Raw genomic sequence first — 25,801 nt, 5'->3', positions numbered from 1 at the left:
CGTGCCATGTAGTTCATTTTGGCACTCAATGTTTTTTTTTATGTATTCTTAGAAGAGAAGAGGAATACGGGAACACTTCATTTTATTTTGAATGAAAAACAGAATCACTACAGTATGTATTTCTGAACTTGGGAAGTATGGTTTCATTGTCACAGATTTCATGAAAATAGCTTTTTTTTTTTTTTTAATGTACAGGATAGAGTGTACTCTCCCAGCACTATGCAAAGGCACTCAGAGATAACGGTGTGTGAGTTCGCTGTTTTCTTTGGAGGAAGAATTTATCGTGAGTTTTGAACATATTCGGTCTTCATCACATTGAGAAACACTGAGAACTGTATTTTACTGGAGTTTTAAAACAGGAGTCACTGGGAACAATGTTCCCCTGTGTCAAGAGCTTGAGAAGACGTGGGCGGTTGATAACCTCATTTTTATCAAAGTTCTACATTATATTAATATTTGTAAGTTAAGGGAGAGACATTAAAATGTATATTATGAAAAATTAAATAGATAAAAAATTAGCGTGCAATTTATGCATGTATAATAAAAGCTAATATATAAAACAATCACACTAGAAAATAAATGAAACTGGATTTTCCGAAGTTTCTCATTATTTGGGCTAAAGTTTTCTGTAACTCTAGAAATTTATCTTTCTTAATCACAGCACAGATTCCCGTGACCCTTGCTATCTCAACCATTTTTCACACTTGCATGTCTTCCACTAAACATGTTCAAAGGTAAATAACATATCTACCTCAGGGCTTCTAAGGTGTAAGAAACTAGTAAGACAATGTATTCCTTCTTAGCATAATTCTTAGGTTAATATACATAAATTCTGGTGATTCCCCAGTGATCCAATTCCATCTGAGAACAAATGACACCAATTAAGGAAGATTGAATGTGATAAAGAAAGCTTTCAGGAAGTAGCGATGAGAATTAAAGGATAGGTTGGCATGGGTGATCTTTTTGGGAATTTTTCTTGGTATCAATTATGGGTAAAGAAAGGAAAAAACATATGCTGGATTCAGGCAATAAAGCACCTTATTATATGGCAACAAAACATAGGATTCGCAAAAGATTGGAATTTCAATTTATTAAAGAATAAACATTTGAGTTAAAGACTTATTATTGAGGCATCTGAGTTCAGAATAACGTAGACCTTAAACTACGCTGTCAGTCAGCAAAGCAAGTCTTTGGATTCTTATGCTATGTACTTAGTATCCTGTTTGCTCTATATAAAATGAGAAAAAATTTTAAAGGAAATGAGTCCTTATGGATTTGAGAAAATTGATCCTTTTCATCTTTAATTTCTCCAGCGTATTGCCTATACGCATGTCTTAATTAGCTGCGTCTCTCTCGTTATTTTCGTGACTCTCAGTATGCTTATGTATGGCTATTAACATCAGACCCATTTATACTTGTTCAATTTAGACTTATAAAACTCATATTTACTGAGCTACTGTGTATTTTATGGTTATTGGTTAGAGAAGTTTGATTTAATGCTCTATTAATATTCATCAGGTACTTACTCTACATGTGACAATCTGTTTAAGGACTTTCTGTGTACTACCACATTTAATCTTCACAACAATATTAGAAGGACATTACTATTATTAGACCCATTTTACAGATTAGGCAACTGGAGATCAGAAAGGATAGGAGCTAGGTTGCAAACCCAAACAAATAACTATTAGGCTCCAAACTCTGTTCAGTTTTATATGCTCTCTCAAGATACAAGTGTTCATGACACAGTCTTACTCTTCAGGAGCTAATGTTTTATTTATTTATCTTTTGTGGGGACAGAAAGGAAAGAAGGAAAAATTGGGGTTAATGACTTATTGTCAGTTATTATTTTCATTCATACTTAATTTGTTCCAAACTACGTATGCCTGCTTGATCTTTATGTCTTTTTAGGTATCTATAAATCTCTATCATATCCGTAAGTCTTGATTAATCAAACTGTACATTATTAAGTCTCTTAGCCTTCTACTCCCACCACTCTTTTCTTTTGAAATTTCTTTTGAACTTGTCTTTCTACTTGCAGATTTATGTCTATGTGTGCAGATCATTGTCATACAAAGTCTGTCATAGGCATGTATTCATTCATTTTTTCACAGGTGCACTGACTTTGCTTTGTGTATTTTTCTATCATTTTTCTCAGATACTCATTTAGAGACTCTTGCAAATAAGTAAATAATTCTGCTCATGTATGGACAATGGAGTAACAAATACATCTCAAGCATGTGAAAAAACAGTGTTGCACACAATGACACAGGCTTAATAGAGCCTCATTCAACAGAGATCACAGTACTAAGATTCAACATTGGAAAACAAATCCTCTATCCTCTAACAATGAAGATAAAGCTATTGAAACAGATTTTTAGATGAATGCCCAGGTTCCAGAGGGAGTTATGCAATAGAATGGACACATGTATAGATATAGGTCCTTTTGTAAAACTTGATGATCTCATTTCTCATATGGACTCTAATATATAATTTAATGGGTTATTCCATGAGCTATTTCTTCTAATGTCTATTGGCAGTCACAAACTAATTCCATCCTCATTACAGCAGTGCCCCATTATGACTTGAGCAGACCATTAGGTCATTATCATTGGACAAATTTCAAATCAGAAGAAAAACGCCCATGGGGCTTGAATTGTAAAACACAGTTGTATTACTAGAGTCAAAATGTTAGTACATATAAACCATCTCTTGAGATGAATGAAACTTAATTTTAAACAACTTGAACTCTTAGTTAATAATCAACTCAATAAATATTTATTGAATGCCTCTTATGTGTACGGTATATGGAGTTTATAAAGATGACTAAGACATGAATACTTCTCATTAGGAGCTTACAGTCTTGGAAGAAAGAAAAGGCAGATATATAAATAAAAATACTACAATAGGCAAAATGAGATGGGTCACAAGAGAAGCAATTTATCAGTGCAATAACAATTTAGAGGAGAAAGAAGAGAGAAGGCTTCCTGTATAATATTTGGGCTTGTCTTGAAAAACGGTTGATTTTGGACTTGTAAAGATGGAGAGAAAGGAATCAGTTTAGTAAAACTCGTCATTTAAAATCACAGGATACACTTGGAAAATCCTGAACTAAAGAGAATAAAATGTTTGTCTCAAAGATGTTATTTTGTAAAAACTTAGAAAATATTATTTAACTAGACATAATTTCACTATATGAACAAAGTCTAATATAGGGCTCAAGTCTCCCCTTGTGCTAAGATAAATTTACGTTCTTCCCTTTATCTCAAGGCTTCCAGTCTTAAGTATTTTCCACTATAGAACACTATAGACTTAACAAAAAGGGCATTTAATGAAAAACATAAAGAACTTCAGCTTCAAATACTAATAGAAAAAAGAGGAATAAAAATCTTAAATGCTTAGTATCTAAATAAGATCATTGTCTGCCTTTTCACTTGATGCTCCCAGCACATTCAAATGAAAGATGGAATCCCTTTTCTTTCTTATCTTCTTTTTTTTTTTTTCATTTTTATTTATTTATTTATTTATTGAGGAAGATGTGCCCTGAGCTAACATCCACCACCAATCCTCCTCTCTTTGTTGAGGTAACATCCATGCCCATCTTCCTCTACTTTATATGTGGGATACCTGCCACAGTATGACTTGACAAGCGGTGTGTAGGTCCGCACCTGGGATCTGAACCAGCGAACCTGGGCTGCCGAGATGGAATGTGCAAACTTCACCACTGTGCCACCAGGCTGGCCCCTTCCTTATCTTCTTTTGATGTTAGATAACCTCAAAACTTAATTGTGCCATGAATTTCACAACCCTTTTTTTTGAAAATATCCTCCTCATCTCTCTCCGAAGTCCATGACCTCCACAGCCTCCAATGCTAATCTCTTCCACTAAACTTTTTGAGCAGGTTAGCATCTCCTGAATTTCTCCCTTACCCTGTTTACTACAATACTAATTATTTGTATACTTTCCAATGACTTTATAATGCCAAACAAATGCCTAATCTTGCTAAAAGTCTACAGTAAGGCAAACACTGTTTTCTCTATATATAGATTGACAAGAGAAATATTTATTTTCACAATTAATTTCATAATTTTCATAAATAAGTGCCACCTGGATAGTTTAAACTCAGTGCTAAAAAAAACATGCTCTGATGATGGTGCCCAGCCTCCTCGACAGAGCAAGGGTGGGTGGGAAGGGGGGCTAAAGCAGACACCCCTGGAGCAGCAACCAGGAGACCTAGCAGTGTTGGGAAACGCTTGTCAGATTGTGTCCTTGCTACAAGGCACTGAAAGAGAACTGTGGGGGTTATTTTGCATTTTCTTCAAGTGCTTGTGAGAAAGACAAACTAGTTCCATATGGTGGCAGGGAGAGAGCTCAGAGCCAAAATAAAAATGTGTACAGCCTGTCAGTATGTAAGACCTTAAAGTTCAGTTATCTGAGAGTCTGTCTACTGTTTAAAAGAGCCGGGGCCAAACTTCAATTTGTCATACACACAACTCCCACTGCCTTGGATAATGAAAGAGACTCTTGCCCTCCTGAATACAGTGAAGACGTAAAAATGTCAGAAGTATAGACATCTCTTAAGTAGACAAAATTAGTGAGAAACTGGATGCATGAGATCTGGCTGCCTATTTTAAAGAAAAGTAAGCTCTAGAATCACTTGTATGACACATAGATGTATTTTGAAGTCTGTTCCTCCTTACTAGGACACACTATTATCCTACATTCGTTAAGAAATATGATTTTGTTTTTCTAGGTATTGAAATTTAAGTGAAAGAAAATGGGTAACTATAGTTTCATCAAGGATGACTATAGATTCATGACCAATTTCAATGTTCTTTTATCAGTTTCGTTTTCCCTTAAGATGCTAGTTGAAAAAAATCAATATGCTAACATTCTTCATAGTCACCAACGAAATGGTACTCATAAATTTTTCCCCCTTAATTAGGAAAAGTTGGTTTAAAAGGATGAATACCATGATTTTACTTTGTGGCTACGTTTTTTTGTCACATCTAACTATATTCTTTGGAATTTTGTGTTGTTATTTTTGTGTTGTTGCTTTTTTTCTTTTTTCTTTTTTTTCTGGCGTCTTCCATATTTCTGTCCCTAAGCCAAATACTTTGCTCTGGAATAACGTTTGGTTTTTATCTCCTAACACATCATCCTTCATGTAAGCCACATCTACACTGGCTGAACTCAAAAATAAATGTCCAGGATTCCCGTGGTATTATTTTGGGGGAAGTATTCTCTCTAATGACTCGCGCTTCAGGTTCCCTTTTACCATAGTCAGATGCAAAGCTAATTTTGGCCCTTCTTTCACTGGCTTTTTTTGGAAAGTGAGATTCCATTAGCAGAATATAGAAAGCTGTGAATAGTTAATTATACATAAGTTAGCCAGAATCACTATTAAAAAGAACCACCTAAGTATTCTGTTTGAGCCTCAATTCACATTAGTTTTCTTATCTAATTAGAAAATATATTTGGCATTAGGAAATGGCCAGCCCTTAATTTGCTTGTATCAAATCATCAACTACCTTTGTTGCCTTTGGGTCAATAATTGGTATTCTATGCCAGCTAAATAGCTGCTGAGAAAGAATGAGCCCCTTAACTGTGCAGAGGGTCTATCCCTGACTACACAGTTGCTCGTGGAATCCTTGTAGGAGTCGACAGAAGTATAGTTATCCTCATTTGTAAGTTTCTTAAAATAGTGTTAAGAAAAATTATTTTTATGAAACACCGTCTCTATTTCCAAGTGCAAGAGGGTAACTGTCAGTGGGGTGTCTCTTCCTTAGAAGAGTGTAAGCAGCTCCCCTGTGACAAGCTAAGGATATAGACATGGGGGGAGGAACACTACCGTACATAAATTACAAGTTCTACTCAGTCTTGTACAGTGAAAAATCCACCGTTCCTCGAAATATCGGTGTCTTCTACTTTATTTTTTATTGAGCTATAATTGACATATAACATTATGCTAGTTTCAGGTGTATAACATAATGATTTAATATGTATATGTAGGGAGGAAGACTTGTCCTCTACCTAAATGTGGGTTCGTCTGGCCGGAGAACGAATTAAATTCACATGAGACAGAATAGCAAGAGAAAATTAAACAAAGATTTATGAGGAACCATGGCCCGGGGCCTTTCTTCCCAAAGGAAGAAACGGCACCAAAGAAGTGGGGTGCACAGAATGGTTATATACCCCCAAACAGGGTGTTTCACATGTGATTGAAATGTCCCTCCCACAATAGTCACAAGATTGTCCTGTCCACACAGCGCTTGATGGACACAGCAGATAGTGGTCTGATATCTCAGTGGGCGTAGCAGGAGGCAAGGCTATTGTCTTGAGCTGGGTGGTCACAGGTGAGCGCAGCAATCAGTTCCTAGCCTAAGGAAAGATGCTTAATCCTTAAAGAAATGCCAGTGTTGGGAGGCGGAGGGAAGTCAGTTACAGGAGGTTACCAGACAAGCACAATAAAATGCAGATTTAACCCTTGCCTTTGGCATTGATTAAGAGTTTCAAGAGAGAAGGTCATCTCCTTTCTTCTTCCTGGTACAGAGAGGGAGGCACCTTTACAGATAGAGATTTAGTTCTACTTTTTAGTTGCTTTCCTGTCTGCAAAGAAACTAGCCTCAAATAATCACCATGACAAAGAGACATATCTTGGGGTGGCCAAATCCAGGTCCCCACATATATATATATTGCAAAATGATCACCTTAATAAGTCTAGTTAACATCTATCACCACACAGTTACATTTTTTTCTTGTTATGAAAACTTTTAAATTCTACTCTTTTAGCAACTTTCAAATATACAATACAGTATTATTAACTATAGTCACCATGCTGTACATTACATCCCCAGGACTTATTTGTTTTATAACTGAAAGTTTGTACCTTTTGACTAGCTTCACCCGTTTCTGTCACCCCTCAGTTCTACTTTTAAATTATTGCAACCAATATGTCCCAATATTTACATTGCACTATCTTGGGACTCTTCTCCACTTCTGATTTTTGATTTAAAGATTCCTAATATGGGCAGGGCCTTAAGGAAATGTTTTACACCTTATTAGGCTTTTTCCTTTTTTTCAAAATATTTTTAGCTGAAGGATTTACCTTAAGAATTTTTATTTTATCTTATTTTTTTTTAAAGATTGGCACCTGAGCTAGCATCTGTTGCCAATCTTTTTTTTTCCTCCTTCTTCTTCTCCTCCCCAAAGCCCCCCAGTACATAGATGTGTGCTCTAGTTGTAGGTCATTCTAGTTGTGGCATGTGGGACGCTGCCTCAACATGGCCTGATGAGTGGTGCCATGTCTGCACCCAGGATCCGAACTGGTGAAACCCTGGGCCACCGAAGCAGAGTGCACAAACTTAACCACTTGGCCATGGGGCCGGCCTCAAGTCTGTCTTTATTTTTAATTTATTCTCTAATATTCGTTGGCTATGCACACAATACAAATAAGTCATTCAATAAGACGTAAGAACTAATAAGAATTAAGACATAGCCTTTCTTCCTTTATTTTGTCTGCATAATATATCGAACATGTTTTCACATCCTGGAGTCTCCAAGAAAATAAGAACAAAAACAGAACTGGGAAGAAGATCAAGAAGGGTGTATAAGGGTGTATGTGTGTGTATGTGTATGTATTTTTTTTTAATTATTTGAGTTGATTGGAAGGAAATGGGAACTTGAGTACTTAGCTAAATGAGATGTAAAAGTTATCCCTCTGAAAACATGGGCCAAGTATATTTTGGTTATTAGGGTTATTGATGTTTGGGTTTGCTTTTGCTTGCTGCCTTTAGCCTTCTGAAAATTAATTACACCAATCATTCATTCACACCCATCATTCATTTATTTAGTGAACATTGAGCCTGTGTCCTCTGTATCAAACACTGTTCTAGATTCTGGTGATTCAAAGATGAGTAAGACACAGCTTATGCCTCAAGGAGCTCACAGTTTATTATGGGAGAAGACAGGTAAAAAGACAAGTAAAATACAGCACAGTAAGTTTCACTATAAAGGTATCCATCTGATGTTCTTTGAGCTTATACTTGAAATGAATCTTAAAGGACGAGTAGTTTAGCAGCTGGAAAGGCCTTCCAGGAAGAGGGGAAGCATATGCAGATGTACAGAGAATTGAGAGTGCAGTGCTCTTAGAGAACAACTGATTGGTAAGTCTGGAGCATTACGTACATGTGCAGAAAATAACAAGAGATAGGAGGTGTAGAGGTGTGAGGGTGGCATGGGAGAAAGTAGATGAGGGCTAGATCTTCAGAGTCCTTGTAAACCACAATAAGAAAATCTGGACTTTCTCTTTCATGTGTTGGGAGAACAACTGAGAGATTTTAACCAGGACAGAGGAATGATGAGATGCATGTTTTTGAATGAGCTACACGGAGCATGGATTTTAGAGGGAAAGGGAAGGAGCAAGGACTCAAGGCAGTGAGACCAGTTGTAAGACTTCTGCAATAATTCAGAGAAAAGCTGCCAGGACTAGAAGGCTGACCTTCAAATCTTGATTATGTGGATCTAGAAAAATGTCTCTTTTTACTTACAGACCTTAATATACATCGTTGATGAGGTCCATAGAGATGAAGTTCAGCAAAATACACTGTAGATGTTTATTCTATACTTTATTCTAACCCTAACATATATACTTGCATACTTATTTAGAGATTTAGGAAGGAACCCTTAAACTTGAGACAATTGATGATATAGTCATTCAACAGCTTCCAAATGATGTTGGAGAAGAATATGTAATGGCGTGGAGAAATGGATATAAAATTATATATGAAAAGCATATTATAAAGAAAATGTAAAGTATGATTTCATTTGTGTTTATACATGAGGAAAAACTGTTTTGAAGAGTACAAAACTGACATGAGCAATTACTTCTGAAGAGGTAGATGAGATAGGCCTGTGGGCAAACACTTTATGTCCATTGTTCAAAATTTTTATGAGAATGTGATCAGAAATTACATGTTTACTTAAAATTAAAATAAATAATATTTTCTATTTGGAGAGGGGAAAAACAGGGAAAAGGCTAAATGTATATAAACCATAATGTTAAGAGTAGTTATATTCAGAGATGAGATTTGGGTTGCTTTTTATTTTCTTCTTTTTGCTTTCCTCTACTTCCTAAATTTATAATTGTTTATTCCTATTGCCTTGGTCACACGAAGAAATTATTGTAAATTATGAGGTTTAAACTATAATCTTCTTGTGAAAAGATAAAAGTATAAACTATATCCAGCACTTACCAGTCACTCACTTAATGTCAACTCAACATTCGTTCCGGTTTACCTGCAAAAGACAGTGTAGAGAATTATTGTGTCCTGGAAAGTCTAGACCCATTGGTGAGCTTAAAGCTACTGCAGGGAAAATGGTATTGACTTACCTTAAGGAAAGTCACTGTGAATCATAGAGAAGCCAAGAATCAGAGTTGGAGTTATTGTCACTCACTGAAGAGCACCTTTGGGCTAAACACAGCCAGTCCCAGTGGAGCCAGAGGTTTCAGGCCAGCAGGGTCACAGCTACTTAATTTTGAAATCATTCATCTTCTTCCTCAAACTCTGATTCTGTGTTCATCAAACCAGCAACTTTCTATTACAGTTTGGCTTTCTGTGTGAAATTTTCTCTAAGGAGACCGTGAGACTGGGCTCCCACAATGTTCCTATTTTTACTGTAAATGGAGACCTGACAAAAGTCTTTCTCAGTTTTGTGTGTGTCTGTCCCTGAGAGGCTGAGAAATTGATCAAATTAAAACTTCAGACTAGATCTGGAAGGTGGTGGACTCACCCAGGTAACGTGGCCCAGGACTCGCATTGATGACCTCTCACCTTACTTTGCCCTGGTGAGACCCACGTCCATGTGAGCAGCCTGCAACCTAAAATGTGAATCTGTACTTAAAAATTCTACAGTTTTGCATCACTGGTGACTTTTAGCCTGCCTCTCAGAGTTTTAAAATATGTTTGTATGTGATAATTCAGCATTAGAAGTTTCCTTCAGCCTACTATTAACTACAAGTTCTGTTAATCATTGAAACCAACAAAACTTGAGTGGAGTTTAATTGTATATTTTCCTTCTGTGGATCTTGCATTATCAGGGAGCTATGAGTTTGAACGTGCATAGTGAAATAAACACCAAACACATAGCCATAGAGAATTTTGTCTATCTGTAATTTGGAGTCTTTCCTTCCTTCCTTCCTCCCATTTTCCCTCCCTCCATCCATCCTTTTATCCTTCCTTCCTTTATTTAGTCTTTCTTGCTTTTCGTTCAGAGAGCTTGGATCTTGTAGCAGTTTGTTGGAAGGGCTGAGTTCAAAGAAAAGAGAAAATAATGAAAAAGGCAAACATTCAACATGCCAGTCTTCTGGGTTCTGTTATTCTGTTGAATGGCTTATCTTTTTTTTTTTTTTTTAACTTCAGGTTGTATTTAAAGGGTCACACTGGGACAGCAGGAAAACAGAGCAGCCTGATCTTACACGGTGCTGATTTCAGCACTAAAGATGCTGATAATGACAACTGTATGTGCAAATGTGCCCTCATGCTAACAGGAGGTAAGTCCTATGGGGCCATTCTCTAAGTTATGTTTCATTGGTTTGAGGCTTGAGGTTTCTTATCTATGAGAAATGACTCTGATCTTCTGGTCAGGAAACTTAAGAGCAAGTCCCTGGAGATCATTTTGTTCTACCCACTAATTTACCATATGTTCTTGTGCAAGACATCGCTAGCATATTTAGAAGTTTTTCCTCCTCCCCCAACATCTATAGAAGGGACATGCTAAACTTGGCTCTTAATAAATTCTTTAGCCTCTTAAAATCCCAGTTATTCTGCCTTCTAAATAATCATAATAATGCCCATAATGGAATGAACAATTTGAGAATTCAACATACAGAAAAAAAAATTCTTACAAAATGCTTTGCAACTGTGTAATAGAGTTCATTAATCTTCTATGAAATAGAATAAGAAGAATATAGAGGTGTAGTTAGATCTAAAGTCATACAATTTAGACCGGCTGTGCCAGGGTTTCGTATTATACAGTATTGACCTCTGCAAGACATTTGCGCTGGTATAGGTGATATCATTGAATAATATTGTATCACTGAGTAAGAAAGTTAATCCTTTTGCACTTTTGCAGTATTTTCTAGCCTTCTGATTGTGTCAAAGAGAAATTCTTAATTTGGTGCAAACATGTCTGTAACACTTCCTTAGCACTTACTCAGTAATGACCCTTCTTAGCAAAGGCAGCAAACCCTTTGGCCTGAGGCTCAGGACCTTGGTTAGGCAATGGCACCTACCTAGAATCAAAGTTATTTTGTTTTAATTTTATTGAGTTTTATATCTGTCTTTTATTATAGCAAGTGGTATTTGTTTCTTCTTTAAAGGAATGCAGTTTTAAATGTATTCACACTATTTGATATTTAAAAAATCGTAGATTTAAAGAAAAATATTAATAAATGTTATAAAGGGATATGGCAAAACCTGCAAAGTTGATACACAACAGATTGAAGTTTGAGAAACACTAAGCTAAAACCCATTGCAAATGATGTAGCTCAAGAATGTTATAGGCTCTGGCAAGGAAGGAGTTTGCACCAAACAAAATTGTAAAGGAAATTTTTTTCCCACTGTTTCTCCTCTCACAGTTTTAGCGTTGCTTCTCTCTCTTACTGGGATAGCAACCACTCCCACCTTAAGCTGTTCTGATCCTTTCTCTGTGTTAGTCTACAACAAAACATGTTTTCATGCTAGTAAGGAAAAAACTCTAAATCTAGTATTTTCCTTCCCCAAATATGATATTACTACCATTATTATTACATGTTATTATATGTCACTGTATATGTTGTACTATCTTACTTGAACTTCAAATCAACTCTGTGAGATAAGCAGAGAGGGAAACTCTAATCTCCACTTTGTACGTAAGGAGAACAAAAGTAAGTTAATGTTCACCATTTTATTCATAACATCTAGCGCAGTAGATTGTGGCACATAGGAACTCAATAAAAAATATGGTACATGAATTAATGAATAACCATCTTGTAATGCTTGAAATCACTTTCAAATTTTGAAGTCAATGAAATGAAACATTAGGTTGATGTTTTTCTTATCAATTAACAGAGCTTGGAAGAGTATAGAGAGAAGGTTTTGCAGAAAACTTTCCACCTTCATCCCCATCCCCGAGCCCTCTATTACTACCACCACCAAGTCGCATCCCTTTTACCCCCATCCACTCCACTTATATTAACATCTTTTCAACGTGAGATGAGCCCTAGCATTGTTAAAGCCAACTTGTTATGATTCCACCTCTATCATATCTTTCTCCTTAAGCTTTAAATATGCCATTTTGGCATCACATTCAAGCTCTTCAAATAGTTAAATGTCCTCTATATGTAATTTTATGACCCCCTCCCCCAAACAGGTGTTACAAATTTAGAATGTTTTTAAAAACTGGTACCCACAGGTAAGATTTTGAACTTTTTTTCTGAAAGAAAATTTTTCTTTTCATTGCCTTCTTGATCCCATAAATGAAATTGTCAGTAACTTTATACAAAGACAAAATGACTTTGCCCAGTTTCCTGCCCATTTTAATATAAGTATGCTTCATTTTCTCCATGTCTATTTTTACATATAATTTTTGTTACCAAATAAATACAACACATGAACCAACAGTAAAATCTTTCAAATGTTTCCTTAGAAGAGTGTTCCAATATGTTCATATTCCTGTCATCATAATGAAAATATAGACCAAAGAGGAGAATGCCCCTCTTGGTTGTCGATGAGAAAACTTCATTGCTCAGATTTATGACTTTATTTCTGCTGCAAATGATGGAACTTTGTCATGTTCATTCATCCATAATCATTCTTGGACTTGCTTCTTACTCACCAATAAACGCATATGTTGGGGAGAGAAAATTTCCACTTATTGCTTGGGCTGAAATAGTCTAAGTAAATGTGTTTTTGTAATAAACGCCATTACCCTATCAAATATCCTTTTGAAAGAATCCAGGTCTTGCAAAGCTATTCACTCTGCAAAGCTAAAATGTGGAATTTAGATAGCTAAGAACTGGAGAACATAAGGATGAATGTCGATGACAGTCCAGGTAACTTGAGTATTGCCTGGAACTTATGTCCTAATTAGCAGATCTCCACCACCACTATTTATTCTCTGTCATATTTTCCCTTAGAAACATTTTCTTCATCTGATGATTTTTCCTTTCTTTTTTAAAATTTGTATTTGAATTTTTTGCCTATTGAAAATAGTCTCGTTTAAGCAGTGAAATTTCATACTCTTTGAAATTAATAACTCATACTTCTCCATCATTATCAATTAAAGCTTTGTTTTGTCTTGTTTATTTATATATTTTTTCTTTATTTCTTCGAAAAGGAATTAAGGGTAAAGTAAAATTTATTGCCCGCTAACTATCCTAAATAGTTTTCTTTAAGTACGTGGAAGGATTTTAATTGGAGAATGTAGTATCGTTGCTCCCCTTATCTGTCAAAGACTAAACAAGAGGAGATGGGCTTAATTGAAAGCAGAAGGTATTTCAGCTAGACATAAGGTAGAACATTTTGATCTTTCTTCCTTCTTTCCTAACATCTTAACTTCTTAAATTCCTTCTATCAATTTAACATATTTTTCACGAGTAACTATTAAGGGAATAAGCAAGACAGAATAGAGCTTGCATCTATGGAGGGAGGCCATCAACAAAAAAGTAAACAATAAATGACACAATTTCAAACCATAACAAGTTCTAGGGACAAAATATAATATGTAATAGAATTATTGGAGGAAGGGGGAAGTGACTTTAGATGGAGTGTCCGGGGGTCAAATGCTGGAATGAGTTGCCAGGGAGCATTGTGCATGACTAGTTATGGACATCTTCAAGAAGAGAACGTAAAGCTATTCATCTGAAAGAGTTTGCTTATGCATGTTCCTGTAGTTGTGGATCTAGATAAGAATGTCACATTTTTTTTCTAGTTCTGTGATTCTATTATTCCATGTACTCATTGTGGCTACAGTAGGGAAAAACAAGTGATATTATCTTTCGATGCATGGGTTGTAATTCATAGTGGATCGCTGAGTGGAAAGGAGGCATGAGGGGCTGCGAAAGCACATTTGCCGTCAATAGAAATAGATAGCACAGTGTTTTACACCTCCTTTCCCAGAAGTATATGGACTTATTCCTACCTTACCAGAAAGCCAGCAATTCTTCCACCCAACTTATGTATTGAGTTATTTTTATGTTTTATTACACATTTCATATGGGACCAGAGCATATATTTCAAGATCAAGTTGCCAGGCACATTTTCTCTGGAATTGACCCCTTAATTAATCATTAACTAGAGGTGATTTGTCAGCATAGATTTATAAGTCAGAAATATCTTTGTCTGTGATTTCATTGGCTTTAGGAAAATTCGTAAGTTTTCTCTTTAGGTCTCCCCTCTATGTAGGCTGTTAACAACAAATCTGTATATTTCAGTACTGGGAGGATAAATTTAAGAGATCATTATAGGAAATATTTTCTTAGTCCCACAGGAGAGCTCCTACTATGCCCTCCTGAGATCAGACAGAGGAATCCATTTCATTACCAACTTGAGTTTTATCTAATATTTAACATTAAGAAAATGAAAATGAAGTCTCATCCAATGTGTGCTTTTGTTTATATGGACTTATTGTCTAAAAAATAAATACGCAAAACAACTCTGACTCCAAAACTGTTAAAATGAAAAACTTTTATTACTAGATTGTCACACTCAAAGTGAACTTACATTCAAGGAAAACGTGGTCTTTGGTACTAAATTAGCATTCTTCAAGCAAATATTTCTAAAAGTCTGTTAGAAACTACAATTATTAAATGTTGCTGACGAAAAAACAAAACGAAGTGTGGTATTGCTTTACATTCCTTTCCTTACCTTACTTTTCTTTCAACATAATTTCCATATTTAGTATATAACGTAAAAGCTATGCAAAAATGTGACCTAACCTTCTGCAGAAAGAATCTGTTATGGTAGAAACTCCGATCTCTTTTCCCACGCATAAACTATGTCAGCCGACAGACAGGACTTTGCTAAAGCTAACAAAGGATATTTCTCAATTCAGTCCTAAAAGAGAGAGGATAAAGCCATACACATAAATTTCTTAGTACACCCTAGAACTTACCAGATGCTAGGAGCAGAGAGCTGATAAATGCTTGCAGCAGAGAGTTGATATTGCCTGCTATATAATCTTGAAGAAGACAAAGAAAATGGAAGAAATTAGTAGCTTCTCCAACTGGTGAATGATGCTGAAGTGACAAGATCTTTGGGGAACATATAATCATCTTAGAGTTTTTTAATAACCCAGGAAGGATGAGTTAAGCATTGTCAGATAACTGGCATTCCCTAGGTTTTCAAGCAAAAATGTTCAGAGAAAAGATCCATAGGGATAATTTAAGGTTGACCACAGAAATCTACATTGCATTACTTTATTCCAAAGCAATTCCTTATTTAGTACATAACTATAAGCCTAGTCCACAAAAATGTACATTCCTTGAAGGCAGGGACTTTGTGCTATCTATTGCTGTGTCCTCAGTGCCTAGAGCAGTGTCTGGCACGTTGCGTGTGTTCGATAAATGTTGGTTAAACGAATATGTTATCAGAATCTCTGAAAAGACTTTGCAAAATTACAAATGATCCCAGTGAGAATACATAAAAATAAATCAATGTGAGTATGAATGTGACTCTTGCGTGAACTTAGATTTAAGATGCATAATCACATGTATGCATTTGCATGCACACACATAGAACAATGGGATGAATATTGAGGACTGGAACTAAATTTTGAGAATAACTAAAACCTAGAAGACTAAACTTTAGAATTGGAAATTTTGAGTGTTTGATTCCTGACTTTCAAATAAATTTGAACATCCTCAGTGCAAAGTTTAGGATTATATTTCTATTTTCTTGAGGAAATTTTTACTTACTGGAAAAAGAAGAAAGAATATCAGAAAATGTTTTTCAAAAGAGAAGTTTGGAAAAGGGTGAACCAGAACTGATAGGCCTATACCACAAGATTGCTACCAAAGGTTAATAATTGACAGCGGACGAGAAATAATCAAAAGCTTAATTTTGTTTGTAGTTTGCTCTAATAATAATTTAGCAAATATTTATTGCACTCTTACTGTCTAACAGACATTTTTGCATTATCCTAAATGATTTATAGTTAATAACTTACATGATGCTTCTAAAAACTCTTTGAAGTAAGGACCACAATAACGCTGTTGGCAAGAACTGAGATAGAGAAAAGTTAGATAACTTGCCAAAGGTCGCAGAATTAGTGTCAGAGGTAGGATTTGAATGCAACCTCCAGATAAGCCATCACCTCATACACTCCTTTTACTGCCTCTGTTAAAAGGAATGGCCTTCAAAGACAGCAGTTTAGCTCTGTTTGACTGTTTGCAGCACATTTTCATGAGGATTTCCTCACTTAAACCGGGTTAAAAGTGAAATGAAGTCCATGGGAGGGAAGAGACAGTAAGAGAATACCTAGAGGTTTTTAACGAATTCAAGATTACTGGCCAGGATAAACAACTTTTCATCTTTGGAACAAAAAGAGAAAGGAAAAAAAAGCCAAGTCCTTGGCCTGAAGGGGATGTAGTACGAGATGACAGAGAGAATGCAGACCTCTGGAAAGATCCTCTGCCTCCTGCACACAAGACCCATGCAGCTGCTCCTTGAGGCTAGCTATGGGTAACGCCAATTTTGTGCACATAAACTCAGCGAGCGATTTTTTTGTGATGATCCCATTGATAACAAGGGCACCAATTGGTTCAGTTCAGCCTCATCCTTATTTAATGATAAAAGAGGAAAATCTTATTCTCCATGCAAGTTCTGTTCCATATTGCTGATTAGAATGCATGCATTGAAAATGAATGAAAGAAATCCATAAAAACAGATATATCTTTTCATTTTGCTGTACTTTTTACCTTAGAAAAGAAGTGTTGAGAGACATTTTGTTTAGGATCAAAAGAATTTGAAGGTTTGGTTTCCTGACTGTCAAACAAATTTGCACTTCCTGAGTACAACGTTTAAAATCAAATTCCTGTTTTCTGGGCAAAGTTTCATTTACTGGTGATAAAATGTGAATTTTCTGCTTCAAAGATAAAAGGCTTAAATGATTTTTAAAGGCCTGGGAAGCCCGGGATAGTTATTAGAAAACTAAATTTTAATGAGTTAAGTGTAAATGAATTAGAAACATGCATCTCAGATTTCTTATTAAAATATACATGAGGTTACAGGTTATGAAGAAAAATGCTTGGCAAAGTACATCTTGGCAGTTGCCAATCTTAAAACATTTGAGACATTTTATCAGTTGTCCCAATAGCAGATGGAAGCTGCTGCTTTCTTCCGTCCTTTGCTTGAAACAGTGAGTTCTTTTAAGCTTAAAGTGCCTTTCCTAGATTAACTTCTTTAGCATATTGCTCATTTGTTATGCCCAGGCACATACAGAACAAAGTACAAAGTTAATATTTCCCGAGGATTATAGAGGATATGTAATTCAGCTATTTGGTATTTTATCAGAGAGGACCTGCAAACTCAGGCATACCCACACAGAACACCTTCGTTCCATGCAAACTTATATTTGCATGGAACTTACATGTAACTTACTTATATATGTAAACTCACACACTGTTGAGTATATATGATTATCTGAATACTAGGGATTACATATGAGTAACCATGAGTCTGCTATACTTTTGCCAGCTTTCTAGAAATATGCTTTAAAACCTTGTCTTTTCAGGATTTATGTTTAAAAGACCTGGTCATGCTTAATTTTTTCAGAGAGGGGTAGAAAGTGGACAAACTGAAATATTTGATTCAAAGAAATTCCTTAGTTTGCTTTAATACGTGTGTCAGAGAATACTTACTAGCACAGAGCTAACCATTTTTGCTACCTTGAAGTTCAGAGTATTTTATAAAGGAAACTACAACCAAAATTGTCATGAGAAATAATTGCCCTTTCATTTAGTTTTCTGCCATCTTAATTCATCATCTTATTATTATGAATTGCCCTCTGATAGTCCATAGTATAGACGGTCCACTGGTCTTAAGATAAAGAGATAATCATTGAAAACAAAACACATGTTAGGTGCTTAAATGCCATGTCTTTAGAAGGCAAACGCTGTACAACTGTACTCATTTGGGGCCAAATCATTTTCATATTTCTCTAATAAACTCTATCAAGCAAATAAGGAAATATGTTGTTACCAAGGACCTGGTCTTCATTATTAAATCATTATGATGCCTCACAAAATTTAATCCTTTTGGTTCCTGCTCTAACCCTCATGCCCCACTTCCTAGATAACTTATACAAAGCACTTAGATGGGGTGTTACAGGCCCTAATAGTGCATCATCTTCTTTGATCCTTGCAACTGTGCTATGAAAATGGTTGTTCGGACATTTATAATCCACATCTTATAAGTGAAGAGATAAGTGGCTGTATGACCTTGGAAATGTTCCTTAAACTATCTGAGCATCAGTGTCTTTATGATGGTACTTGCCATACCACATAAGGCTGTTGGGGAATAAAATAAGAAAATGCATATAAATATTTTAGCAGAGTCCCTGACACATATTAACTGTTCAATAAATATCAATGTTATTTATGTTATTGCCTAAGATTTCTTGGTTATTAATTGGTGAAGTCAGCATTGAAGTCTGGGTTTTCTAATTTCTGGTCTGGTGTTCTCCAGGCTCCTCATTGCCCAAAAGAAAATTTCTAAAAATGTAATAAAAACCTCTGTGTGCTCCCTCCTGTTTATTTTGCTAGCCCTATATTCTCCAACCCCTTACCCACTGGCACTCCAGCCAAGCCAAGCTGCTGGCAGACACTCTCTCCTGCTCTCTCAGAGTACATACTGTCTTTAGAATCTCTTTCTGCCCAGTGAACTCACACCCATCCTTCAGGACCCAGCTCAGGAGGTAAATGAGTGAGCCTTATGGACCCACAAACAGGACTTTCTGTTTATGTTTCTAAGGATTTTTTTCATCTCTGTTTAACAGCTATCATCTCATTTTTTAACAATTTGTTGTGTCCTACACAAAACTGTGCACTCCTTGAAGTCAGGAATTTAATTTTACTCAACTCTGACCTTTATGTCCTTCTATTGGTTAATATTCGTTGAATTGATTCTAGATTCATTTTTCTCCTCTTTATCACGCTACCACAGATGCTCAGGATAACTTCGGCAGACCATAGTTATAGAATGAGGGTTCTAAGTAATATTTGATTACACATTTCAGCTGGAAGATCTGGTTCCTCTTGCTAAATATTGGTTCCCATTCCTAGGGAATGTTTTACTTGTTCGCCTGATGATGGACAAGTAGGCTGGATAAACTATAAATTTTTCCGCAAACATTGTTCAGCTTTCCACCAAAACTGCCTACTTCTCCACCTTCATTTTCTGCAAGTCCCTCCTTTGTTCACTATGTGCCAGCTACACTGATGTTCTTTTAGTCCTTAAACCAAGCTCTCTTTCTTCCTAATAACTTTGGCATGTGCTATACTCTGCTTAAAAGAGTCTTTCCCCATCTTCACACGGCTGCCTCCCTCTCATCTTTCATCTCTCATTAAATGTCAACATCTTCCATGAACATGAAAAGTCAAGTAAGTCTCCTGTTATTCTCCTTCATGGCTCCCTGATTCTTTTCTCTTTTTTTCTTTTCTTTTTGGTCATGCTTTGTAGGTATTTTATTTATTTGCTACTTTTTTGCCTATTTCTCACATTAGAAGTAAGTTCCATAAGGGCAGGGACCGCATCTGTCTTGTTGAGTATTGTGTGACAACACTTCACAATAATTACATATTGAATGAATAAAGAAAGAAAAATTGAATACAGTAAGCACGGATGTTATGTCTTCGGGTGTCTATCAAATGTAGCTTTTTAGCAAGCTAAACTATTTCAGACCATAGAGGCTGTTCAAGAAGAAACGAAGTCAATCGCTCTGTCAATAAGCCTGTAGTTGCTGGCCAGTTATTTGTTAAGCAAACTGTGCAGCACTAAGTATGCGAGGTGGGCTGGTATATAGACCATGCCTTGGGATAATGAACAAAAGACTATGTGATTTGGTCTTCAGACTCTCTTGGCTTCGGGCTACTGGTTTTCTTGTCAACTCTGACCCAGCCATACTGTTCTTCTTTCAGTATCTCCAAAATGCCATTCTCCTCACCACAAACATTACCCCGTCATACTCATTGGAAAATATACACAAGATCCGTTTATCTGATTCTGTTATGTGCCCCTAGTTGGATGCTAGTTCCATTTCTCTTTCTTAAGCTCATCATAAGTTTCCCGATAAATGTATCCTTCCGCCTGTGTCCTTTATGGCCAGGCTGCTGTTGCTACAGCCCTCTGCCTTCCCACACTCTTTCAGAACTCTTGTGACTTTCTATAAACCGGACAAAACCACACACTTTTACCCTGAGTGCCTTAAGATAATTTGGAGGATCATTCTGTAATTTGTACTTCTCAACAATAGAGTAACTGCGTTTACTTCAGACACCATGGTGGATATTTGAAAGAGTATGAAAGGCTCATTAACATGATGGAAGAGTGCCTCAAGAAGGTCATAGAAAAGGAGGAGAGAGTTAAAACACTAAAGCAATCATTTTGTCCTTTGAGAGTCTTCTGGGTAAATAAATTTCCTAATGTTAGAATGCCTTTTGTAATATAAATAGCATATTTTTACTAGTTGTACTTACCAAAAAATGTTTTAAAGAATTAATCTTAAGAAAAAAAGGTGGAATTTTACAGTTCCTCTTCCCTCGCCAAACAAGAACATTCTTGTCCCTCGTGTTTTGACTACATTAACATCTATGTTGTTTGCGTACAGTTGGTAAAACAGCATTGAACACAGTGTCTTTCCAAACTCATCAAGACATACCTTACTGTTCCCCAGTATGAATCGGTGATTAATACAGCTTGCTATGCATCTAGTTTGACTTTGCAAACACAACCCAGCTGTATTCATCTTCAAAAATTGAAAAGTGAGAACTAGCTTTTCTTCATATAACTTTTTCTAAAGTTTCTGCAAGATGATGCTCATGTTACAGTCAAACATCAGCTGTACAGCTTTTTCTTTAACTATTAGTCCCTTAGGTAGAACTCTGTAATCAAAGGGAGGTCAACTGTATCCAAATACAAATATGCCAGAATGTCTCTGGCATAAATCTCTCCCTAAAGATTTCAGTAGTGTTACTCCAGAAGAGAGAGAAAAAGTACTATGTTTTACCTAAAAATCTAAGAACTTGATTCATTAAAAAAAATAAAGTACTAAGTTATCCTTACAGGGAGCATAGGAGCTCCATGTTACTCATCAAGTTGTTTTTCTTTTTGGACAATCACAGAAAACATACTGCTCTAGAGGAACTATGTGGCTACTGTTGATGCACACTTCCCGTATGGCTATAAACTACAGAGAGGGCCTGGTAATTCAAATTCACAGTCATTGCCCAGTATCCAAATAATTTCAGAAGCAGCGAAGGGCCAGTTCTTGGCAAAATTATAGAGTAAATAGGGAACATTTCTTTCTATTTCAATGCCAGTTGTCTAATGTTCTGAACTTCATCACTAATAATTAATGGTTCTATTCCCAATAACAGGCTTAAGGTAGATGCCTCTTTTGGGTATCTGCATTTTACTTGCCCTACACATAAATCCAGGCTGATTTAGATCACATCTTGAAACCCAGAAGCTTCCCATCCTCACAGTGTGAAATGAGTCCGAATGGAGTGACACTGAAAGCTAATTTTCATGAAAGCATTCCTTTCTCCGATTGTTCGTACACTGCCTGAATCGATGTTATTCAAAACAATTCCAGTACTGAGAAGATATTTCTTAAATGCTTCCTATTTGCAAATAATTATAACAAGTATGAATAACTTCCCCTTCAGTTAATGCTATTAGCTTCCAAGTGTTCAATTTATTTATAATTGTTTCTTCCTCTTCTCTCTTTCATTGTTAACTAATTTTTCAGGCTGGTGGTTTGATGCTTGTGGCCCATCCAATCTGAACGGAATGTTCTATACAGCGGGACAAAACCACGGAAAACTGAATGGGATAAAGTGGCACTACTTCAAAGGGCCCAGTTACTCCTTACGTTCCACAACTATGATGATTCGACCTTTAGACTTTTGAAGGCACAATATCAGAAGCAATTATAAAAGCAACAAAGAAATCTGGAGAAGCTACCAGATGAAAAACTGCTTGAAAACTTCTGAAGCAAACAATATTATCTCCCTTCCAGCAACAGGTGGCAATTATGTGAAGTCATCAAGGTTCTTGACTGTGGATTTGGAACCTTTTGAGATCACAAAAGTCTCTTCTAGGGGTTACCATGTTCATATGGCTTGGCTATAGAGAATGCCACTCACTATCAAGCTTTAAAAAGGGAAGAAACTGCTCAGTTCGCTGTGCTTCAAATTACTACTGGATTTTATTTTGGAACTATAGTAGCCAGATGATAAATATGGTTTATTCATGTAAAACTGAAAAAAGAAGAAAATTAACAACAACAACAACAACAAAAGAATATACATGAAGAATAGAAACAGGCCTGCCATAATCCTTTGGAAAAGATGTATGACACCAGTGAAATGGTGTTATTTCTATGCAAACCTACTAACAGTAAGTTTATACTGTTGTACAATTTTAATAAAAGTTCAGGAAGAACAGCACCGCCCTCTGAATTGGTTAAATGTTAATGGATTTCAGAAGCCTAACTCCTAAATCGTACTTACTAGTTGATTTCAGTTAACTCATCTTCAAATGTAAATTTCATTTTGGGAAGCCATAAAGAATTTTAGTGCATGAAGAACAACGTGTGAGGTAGAAACACGCTCCATTACTCTTTGATTTTTTGATACAGTTTTCAGAAAAAAATGGACACAATCAAGTATGGACATATGAGGTGAAAATTTATCCCCCATGCTACAGTTTTCATTTATTTTAAAAGCTGACTGACTGATCTATAAATATATTTATAGCCTGAGTAAAGTTTAAAGAATGTGAAATATATCATCAAGCTCTTAAGATAATATACATGCATTTAATATTTTCTTTGATATTATACATTAAAGCAGTGTTTTAGAGTGTATTAAGTTGAAGTAAAACCAAGTAAACTGGAACAGTTTATTTTACAGTATCTTCTTGCATGTGTATACTTAAGTGTAACTTCATTATTTTAAAAATAATGATCTTCAATTCTTCACCCTATTTCATGCTAATTTTATTTTTGCTGATTAACTAAAACATGCTTTCCAGATTCACTCTGTTCCAGTTTCTGTAAAAGATACACTTTGAAGTCTATGAAAAATAAAAAAGGAATTATAAATACCATTGTACATAGTATGTTAATATCCATGGTAAACCTAATAGCTGTTTAATCTGGAATATACAATGTTCTCCTTAATTGACGAAAATAAACACAAGTTTTCAAAGAAATCCACTATACCACTTTATGAAATACATTATTTCTTCGCATTTTTCTACTCAGGCTCTGTTTTCTTAGGCAGTTTCTGATTTTTAAAACTTATTATTTGTGGAGAAAATTGGCAAAACTCTGTGTTATACATAAAGGAAACACACAAAAAAGAAAATTAATCATAGTTACCTCACTAAGAAAATTCTGACTGTTAGCTGCTATAAATCTCTTAGTGAAAATATTCCTATGGGATAATCGATTTTAAGTAAATTTGGGGACACAGATTTTTGTGGCAATTTGAAGTTAGCACAATATTTTATCAAGAGGTACTTTCTGCCTCTACGTCTTCAAGGTTACAATAGAGCACAGTTTTTATCAAAACATGAGTTTCTATGAGATAAGAAAATTGAAATGCTTATTGGCTTTCCTTTCTTAAAAAAATGTTTTTTCAAAGCAACAATACCAATTTCAGACCTGGTGACTTGATCTGTTATTATCCCTTTGTGGCTTTCCTCCATTTGAGAGGTAAAAGCTATTTGCATTTTTAAGAAAATATTTTTTAAAGTTTACCATTAAGTCTTTATATTTATGCATCTGTATACAACCTGTTTTGCCTTACAAGTGATATTTGCAGGTATTCCGCAGTTTTTCTCTTCTTGGTGACTCCTTCATAGCACTATTTAGCCTCTCCCTCTAAAAATCTTCTTGCTTGTTTTCATTTAAGTGAATGAAAGTGAGTGTTTTGTTCTTTTGTATTCCTACAGATTCTTTTTACCAGTGTTTTGATAAATAATACTATTTCCCAACTCATATTATAAAAATAAAATGAAATAATGAATAAAAAGAAAGCATGACATTTACTGGTTTGTTATCTGGGTTTGAAAAATGAAATATTGTTTCCAATTATTTATAATAAAGCAGTATAAAATGTTTTATGACTCCATTACGTGCATTGTGTGATGCTTACATGTTTATGGCCACTTAACATGTATATCCTTTGCATTTAATTATTTTGTGGTAAGCTAAGTATTAGGATTTTGTCTTTAAATTTTCCTTTCAATAAAATTCATGTGGCTTCTATGCAAATTTCTTCACATCAATCACAGCTTTATTCGATATAAATAAAATTGAAAACAATGTATTTGTGAAACTTCATCTCATTTTAAATAAATGTTTTACAAATTTAAAATTAGAGCTCTATGGGAGTATAGAATCACTGAAAAAAAGACTACTAAATGAACTAAAGCCTCAATCTTTGAAAAATGTTCAGTCTGGGATGTAAGATATCTTAGCTCTATTAGAACGGTAGATCTCTACTGTATGCTGGTTATGTCCTGCCAATTATTAAGTGTTGTATTAGCATATGACAGTTGACAATAAATCCTGAGGACTCTGAATGTGGAATAATAGGATGTGTGCTGAATATCTGAGTTATAAAAGGGAAAGAGCATGAAGGAGATGCTCCTCGCCCCTCAGGCCTCCTGTCTATCAGCTGTCTTATCAGTTCAGTTCTTAGAAGGAAATTTTTTACCTTTTCCCTTGATTCTGCTCCCATTGCCTCCAGATTGATCCGAATTTTCATTAACTTCCACCTATATCACTGAAAAAGATACTCTTTCTCCTGCTACTCTCTGCTCCTATTCATCCCTAATCACACAAGCTTATTCCTAAAGCCAGACTTCTGAACCTGTTTCTTCCCTGCTCAAAATCCTTCAGTGTTTCCTTACTACTGCCTGAAGTTGAAACAAACTTGTTAGGTTAACCCCAGCCTGCGTTCCCAGACAGTTCCATTCCATCTACTCAGAATTCCGATCCAAATGAAGAAATGAAGAAGCCTGTGATAGACTAATTGCACAAATGGCCTCTGTCCTTCTCCTTTCTCTGTGCTACCCTTACAGTGTGACTTTGCAGCTCATCCCATGTAGAGGTTGAGTCTTTCCCCATGCCCGGAAGGGCCGGCTTGAGACTTGCTCCAGCCAATAGAATGCAAAAGTGCCTGTGTGCGACTTCTGAGCCTAGGTCTCAAGAGCGTTCAGCTCCACCCTACCTCTGCCAGGATAAAAAGCACAGGGTAGCCTAATGGAGGATTAAAGACCACAGGACGCAAGACTGAGTTTACCAGATGCAGCCACTGTAGTCCAGCAAGACCTCAGCTGATCCACCAGATGACCCCAGATACAGGAGTGATCTCACCTGAGATCAACTGAGCCTGGCTCAGACCAGCAGAATTGCCCAGCTAACATGTGTAATCATGAGAAACAATGAGTTATTGTTTAAGCCACCACATTTTGGGGTGTTTTGTGAAACATCATGATTATAGCAATCGCAAAGTAATACAGCCCCCCAC

General features: G+C 35.9%; 1 protein-coding gene across 6 annotated transcripts in view; it reads left to right on the top strand.

Moving 5' to 3' along the window:
• Positions 1 to 24,863, top strand: part of ANGPT1 (angiopoietin 1) — a 241,338-nt gene extending 216,475 nt beyond the window's left edge. For all 6 annotated transcript variants that reach the window (XM_008523700.2, XM_070630821.1, XM_070630825.1 and 3 more), the window contains exons 8-9: positions 10,422 to 10,552; positions 22,009 to 24,863. In XM_008523700.2, the coding sequence (XP_008521922.1) occupies positions 10,422 to 10,552; positions 22,009 to 22,169 (292 nt within the window). In that variant the 3' untranslated portion in view covers positions 22,170 to 24,863. The remainder of the gene's footprint in view (positions 1 to 10,421; positions 10,553 to 22,008) is intronic.
• The last annotated feature ends 938 nt before the right edge of the window (positions 24,864 to 25,801 follow it).

This window comes from Equus przewalskii, chromosome 8 (genome assembly GCF_037783145.1).
Source record: "Equus przewalskii isolate Varuska chromosome 8, EquPr2, whole genome shotgun sequence".
Taxonomy (NCBI): Eukaryota; Metazoa; Chordata; class Mammalia; order Perissodactyla; family Equidae; genus Equus; species Equus przewalskii.
Note: the sequence above shows the minus strand (reverse complement) of the source record. Positions and strands in the feature narration are given on the sequence as shown.